The following is a 6000-nucleotide window of genomic DNA, read 5'->3' on the forward strand; positions in this document are numbered from 1 at the left end:
TGGCTTGGGACAACCCACAAATCCGACGCAACATATCACCAGACGCTATTTTCAGCACCATCTTTACGCACCAATCGTCAACTGAAAGTTGGGATCCTCCGTTGCTGCACGTCTACTTCTACACTCCATTCAATCTTAAGTCTGGGTGCGGCGGATGCTACGAGCCATCGAAGCCGTGCGAGTGCTTCGTGACTTTGGAGGGGGAGGCCCAGAGACGTGCAGTCGGGGCCTATCGTTCACAGAGCTGGATTGGTCGGGATGGCTCATAACATCCGCCGCAGTCAGACGTAAATAAGGTGGGACGGAGCATAATGCCTTCTTCTTTCCCCAAACCTCTGTTGATTGTAATCACTTTCCTGCAGCCATAGTCGCAATTGCTAACACCGTTGATTTTGGAACTGCAATTGCTAATTTCTAGGCATGCGCAATTAATGAATTTTAAGTCCGAAGTGAATTCAAAGCAAAAATGGTTTTGGCCGAATATTTTTTAATCGAATATCGAATAGGATTTTTATTTTTTTTTGCCTTTCACTGCAGTTGCATTAGCCACGAAAACTCCGCTGAACTCCTGACGGTTGTTGACAGGCTTCCACGTGTCTTATTCTAAGCCGTTCGTTTTAGTCTATCTATATTGCCGCGCGCTCAGCTGACCAAGTATGCAGCGCGCTCGTGGCCTAGCAGTTATCGTGCTTGTCGTCCACGCAAAAAGCCAGGGTTGGATGCCTAGCCGCGAGACACATTTTTGTTGACACTAGTGTGATGTTCTAGTAAATTCGAGAGCCGCGTTGATGATTCGAGGTTAGAATGTTCTACGCACCGAACCTTCTACGCCGATTGTTCCAGAAGCCCACGCACGTACAAGAGGGGCTTTGAGTGGCAAGCCGCAGTCAGTCTCGCCCCAGCGTTCGACTCTGCTGCAACGCCGACTTCGACGCCCACGATGCTCTGTTTTCTTCTGTTTCCTTTTTATTTTTGGGCACAAGTTCGCCCCATTAAACGTATCAGTTTCCCCAGTTCTTCATTGCTTCACCTCGTAATTCGTGACAATATTAATAAACTTTGGCTTCAGTAAGTTCAATGCTTACAATCGGGATAGCAAGTGAAGGACGGATTTGACGTCAAATTAAGCTTGTAGAGATGCCCAGCTATACTCAATTGAATGGACGTATAAATCTTGTCGCTGTACGTAAATATTCTTTCTCTAATCGCGAGTTTGAAAAAGAAAAAAAAAAGTGATCACGTGTGATGAATGCAGGTTGTCCCCACAGTTTAATTTTGAAAAGTTTATTGCAAGAAGACGCTCAAAATGTCTTCTTGCGATAAACATTCAAAATGTGTCAGTTTCTTTTTAAAAGCACCCGTCGCGCACGTGCAACGTCCCACTTCGAAAATGTGCTTTTCTGCTAAGCCCGTTACTGCAATATTTGTACTTATCAAAGAATCAATCGTGGCGGGTTAGCCCTGTTGAGCATCGGCACACTGCAGAGAAGCAGCACCCGCAAAGAGAGAGCTCCATGGCTATAGCTTCTCTGCAACGCACCGAAATCCGATAAGAAGCGCTCTCGATGGTGCTGACCCGCCATAATCAAGGCTTGAAATTTACAAACATTGCAGCTCATCTTGAAGCGTATATTGAGTGCCGTGTTATTCAAAGGGTGCTGTTTGAAAATTAGAATATTTGAACATTCCTACGAGTCTGTTAAATAATGTTCCGTATTGATGTTGTATCTTGGCCCTTTCATTCTTTTCCTTTTATAAGAATATTATAGTGCTCCACTCCTCTTCATAAGGCCTTCGAGCCCTAAAAAACAAAAGAAAAAGTCAGTCTTACGAAATAGTGTTGTGCCAAAACATTTTTTTTGGGCTGGGAAGAAGGGGGGGGGGGGCAGGTTCTTTTTGTGACATACTTTTGCTATCCAGGTACTTGATAATATGTGTTGGGAGTTCAGTGTCTCTAGGAGCAATTCTCTCGTAGTCTCATGCACGATTGTTTTTTTCTTTGCAGCAAAACAGTCCGAAGAGCCAACCCGGGGTGATCCGACCCGGGGCGAGCCGCCATCGGTGAACGACTACGAGATGGCGGCCCTCCCGACGTTCGGGCGCGAGCGCCTGGTGGGCATTGCCAGGAAGCAGTGGCACGAGATCAAGCGGCTGCGCACGCACGTGCGCAGCCTCGAGAAGAGTTTGGCGAGCGGACTCGCAGCAGACGAGACCTACCTGCTGGACGTGCTCTCCCGCAACCTGGAGGGCACCCTCCTGGACCGGGTGGTGGACATCATCGTCGGGGACCTGGACTGCGACGACTCGGAGCAGCAGGACGCCTGACGAGCTTCTGTCCCCATAGCGGCCAGAAGGCAGTGCTGCCTCTCCGGCACGTAAACTAACGCCTCTAAGGCATTTTAGACAGTCTGCAAAAATCGGTTTCTCGAGATATCGCGTTGCAGTTCACTACAGACATGCAAGCAGGTGGCGCAAGTTTACGGCAAAAAAAAAAGAATTGAAAAATGAACTTTCCTCGCTTGAAGGGAAGAAAGCAGAAACTCGTCTCGGGCAGTCTACGCTGCCACTCTACACACTGTCTACGCACGTGCGGCAGAAGTGCCGCCGACAGATGGCACACGCCGCGTCGAAAGAGCTTCAGTCAATTCGGGTCGCGACAGCAGACGATCCCGCGAAAGACCCTAAATCGGCCATCGCTCCTTCAGAGTGGCGTACGCCGTGCGCGCGCATTGTCTGCGAGGTGGCGGCATAGATTGTCCGGAATGGCTTTCTGTTTTCGTTTCTTCCATGCAAGGTAAGTTCGTTCCTCGACTTTTTTCACCGCAAACTTCCGCCATGCGCTCGCACCTCCGTGGTAAGATGCAGCGTGACACGTCGAGAAACCGATTGTTGCGGACCTTCTAAAGCGCCTCAAAAGAGTCGGTTCGCACGCCGTGTGGTCGCCGACGAGGAAAGAACGCCAGGGAGGTTTTCCAGCCTCCGGCACGAGCTTCACGCCTTTGAGGACACTTCGGCTTTCCGCGGCAGAAGGCACGGTCAAAATACTGCGGTCAAAATACTGCGGAAGGCACGGATCCCGTGCCGGACCGGACGCGGGGTGTTCGAGGGGCACGCCATGTCCTTCTCACTCTGTCGGTGACCTTGGGGTCGTCGAACTAAGGAACCAGACTGACCTCCAGGGTGTACGACAAACTATGTCGGCATCATCATCATCGTTGTGCGCGTAGTAAAAGGCGTATTGGTAGTCATTCTTTACAATTCTGTGTGTAGTAAAAGGTATAAAATCATTATTTTTGGCAAAGAAGTGCAATTTATATAAATTTTATATCATTTCGTTTGTTTCATTTTCACGGGTTCTCTTTTGAAGGCGTCACACAAGGAAGAGGCAATGTGATAAATAATTCAATTCAAGGACACAAAAAAATGGAATGCATCCTCGCGACGAAACTTTGGAAACACCGCAAAACATTGCTAGCCTAATGATATGTGGCAAATGACGAGAGAAGTCAATGTTTAAACTCCACAGGGTCAGTAATTGAAACTTATCAAAGCTGTATGTTGGGCTAGTTGGCATTGGTCTTGGGTTGCCAAAGGCATGGTAGCGCTTTTTTGGACGAGGACAAAAGAAAGAAAGACAAGACAGACACGAGCGCTGACTGCAACTATTTAATCAACATGGAAATGAGGCATATATACACGCTTCGATCTTATCAATCCTAAGCAAAGCGCTACCATGCCTTTGGCAACCCAAGACAGTAATTGAAATCATTGATTCTGGAAGACTGTTCCAGTTCACAATGGTGAGTGGCAGGAATGATTTGTTAAGTGGGTTAGTTGAGCCAAATGTGTGGTTTATCTTTCAGTTGAGGCACGATCTGAAGTTTGAATTACAAACAGCGTTGTGAGCGATCCCACGTCGTATACAGTCAAACCCACTTACAACGATCCCACATATAACGACCTATCGGTTATAACGACCAACTTTCAGAAAATATACGAATTCAAGGCCCTACCCATTAAAATTGGTCCAGATAAAACGACCATTTTTTAAAGCATCATACTGTTACAACAAACACAAAGTCTGCTTTCAAAAAAAAAAAAAAAAAAACGCGCGCAAAAAACAAAAAGAAAAAGCAAGGAAAAAAAAAAAGATTTAAAAGAGATTCCAGGCGCGGCGGTAACGCGAGACGCTCAAGGTCATTTTCACAGCATCGCGGCAGGGGAGAAAACAAAACTACAAAAGCAAAAACGTCCTCTCGGGTCGCGTAGTCTGCTCATTGTGCGCGCGCGGGAAGGAGAAGAGGACGAGGGTCAACTCTCCTGCCGTGCTGCGTTCGTTTGTTCGCGTTCGTTCTATGCGAACTGTATGCAGCTCAAGAAGAACTCAAAGCTCGCTACAAGTTGGCTAGCCCCATCGCCATTGTTACAGTTTGTTTACGTTCGCCATTTTGGTATCATGCACATTCTCTCGCGTCTACGGACTCGTGTCTGTCGTTTTAAAATGGGGGAAAAAAAAAACATCCACCAAAAGGCGGGCATCACGCTGGCGGAAAAGATGACAACGGAGCAGCACTGCGTGGCTCGCAATCCCAGCCACCCGACGAGCTCGCAGTGTTGTTTGAAAGACGACCCTGCCAGAAGCAACGGCCGCGCACTCGTACATGCGCAAGAAGCACGGCACTTAAAACGTTTTAGACCAAAGCAAGTATTAATTATCTCTGTAGACAGCGAAGAACCATCGTCGGGCTAGTGCTCGGCATTTATTTTTGTGGTGGAGTGCGTTTTATAAAATCTGTTCTGTGAGGTATGGGGTCAGTGTTCATTATTTTACTTGTGCAGTAGAATCGGCAGCAATTTACTTTTTATTTATCTGAAACCTAAATCTGCAATCGCGTTAGAATTGGGGCCCGTCAGAATCGTGCAAACAGTTTCTTTAAATAAAGAGCTGGCAGAGTGAAACTACCAATACCAGCTTCATTTTCCTTATTTATGATGTTTTAAAGGGAAGTCCAGATATAACGAACTACTCATAAAACGACCACTTTTCGCGGAACTATCACGTTCGTTATAAGTAGGTTTGACTGTAGCACGAGCCCCCTCGATGGGCCCCACGGTCTCCCCACCGCAAGACCGCAACGCCAAACCACCAGCTCACCGCACGCACTATGCTTCCCAAGCCTTTCCCTCTCGCCCGTACTCTCTCGCCACCGCCATCTCAAGTGTCTCCCCTCCGCGTTCCCAGACAGCTCTCCCTCGCCTTCTTCGCTGTGTTCTCGTGCCGTGCCCACCGCTTACTTCGCTTTGTGTGACAGACCGCCTTCGCCTCTAGCCCTCTTAACATGTAATCCTCTAAGCTCTTCAATAAGGTCCCTAATTATCACTTCTATGCCCTGCCTCAGCCCTGCCATGCCTCGCATCTGGCGCAGTCGACCTCAAGAACTTTAAACTAGCTTTCGAGTCTTTCCAAAAGTCTTTCTCGCCCTTGAAACCTTGCCGACTCGCCCACTCGCCTCAACCAGCCAACGCCCTGTTCGCCTCTTCGCCTCTTCTCCCGTCCGCCATGCCGCTCATCAACTGGGAGGAAGCCACTGCCGCAGAGCTCTCCGGTTTCACGGCGGATCTCATCCGTGAAGAACTCGCGAGTGTCAAGGGGGGCCGGCCCAAAGGCACTGCGGAGTTTATACACCGCACTAGTGCTCCCGCAGCTTTAGTTCTGCTCGTCGGTGTGGAGCCCTAGACAGGTCGCCGCAATTGCCTCGCTGGAGAATGTGCAACGGCGCGCGCCCTATGCTATCCTGCGTCGCCAATCGCCGCCGCAGCTGAGGCAATACAGGGACATTGGCACCCCGGAACTTCTCGGAGCTGTGGGGTGGAACTGCCTGTCTGTCCGTAGGCAGGTGGCTTCGCTCCGCCTCCTAGCCTGCACGCTGGGTGGCCCTCCTACGCCTCTCCCAGGGTATGTGAGGAAGAATCGCGCCGATAAACTACAACCCCTCCTTG

At 49.1% G+C, this 6000-nt stretch overlaps 1 protein-coding gene across 1 annotated transcript in view; it reads left to right on the plus strand.

The window, feature by feature from the left end:
- Positions 1-3520, plus strand: part of LOC8041913 — a 71398-nt gene extending 67878 nt beyond the window's left edge. The window contains exon 3 of the mRNA XM_042292641.1: positions 2006-3520. Coding sequence (XP_042148575.1) covers positions 2006-2325 — 320 coding nt within the window. The 3' untranslated portion in view covers positions 2326-3520. The remainder of the gene's footprint in view (positions 1-2005) is intronic.
- Positions 3521-6000: the final 2480 nt, after the last annotated feature.

This window comes from Ixodes scapularis, unplaced genomic scaffold, assembly GCF_016920785.2.
Source record: "Ixodes scapularis isolate PalLabHiFi unplaced genomic scaffold, ASM1692078v2 PGA_scaffold3__209_contigs__length_174095766, whole genome shotgun sequence".
NCBI classification, from domain to species: domain Eukaryota; kingdom Metazoa; phylum Arthropoda; class Arachnida; order Ixodida; family Ixodidae; genus Ixodes; species Ixodes scapularis.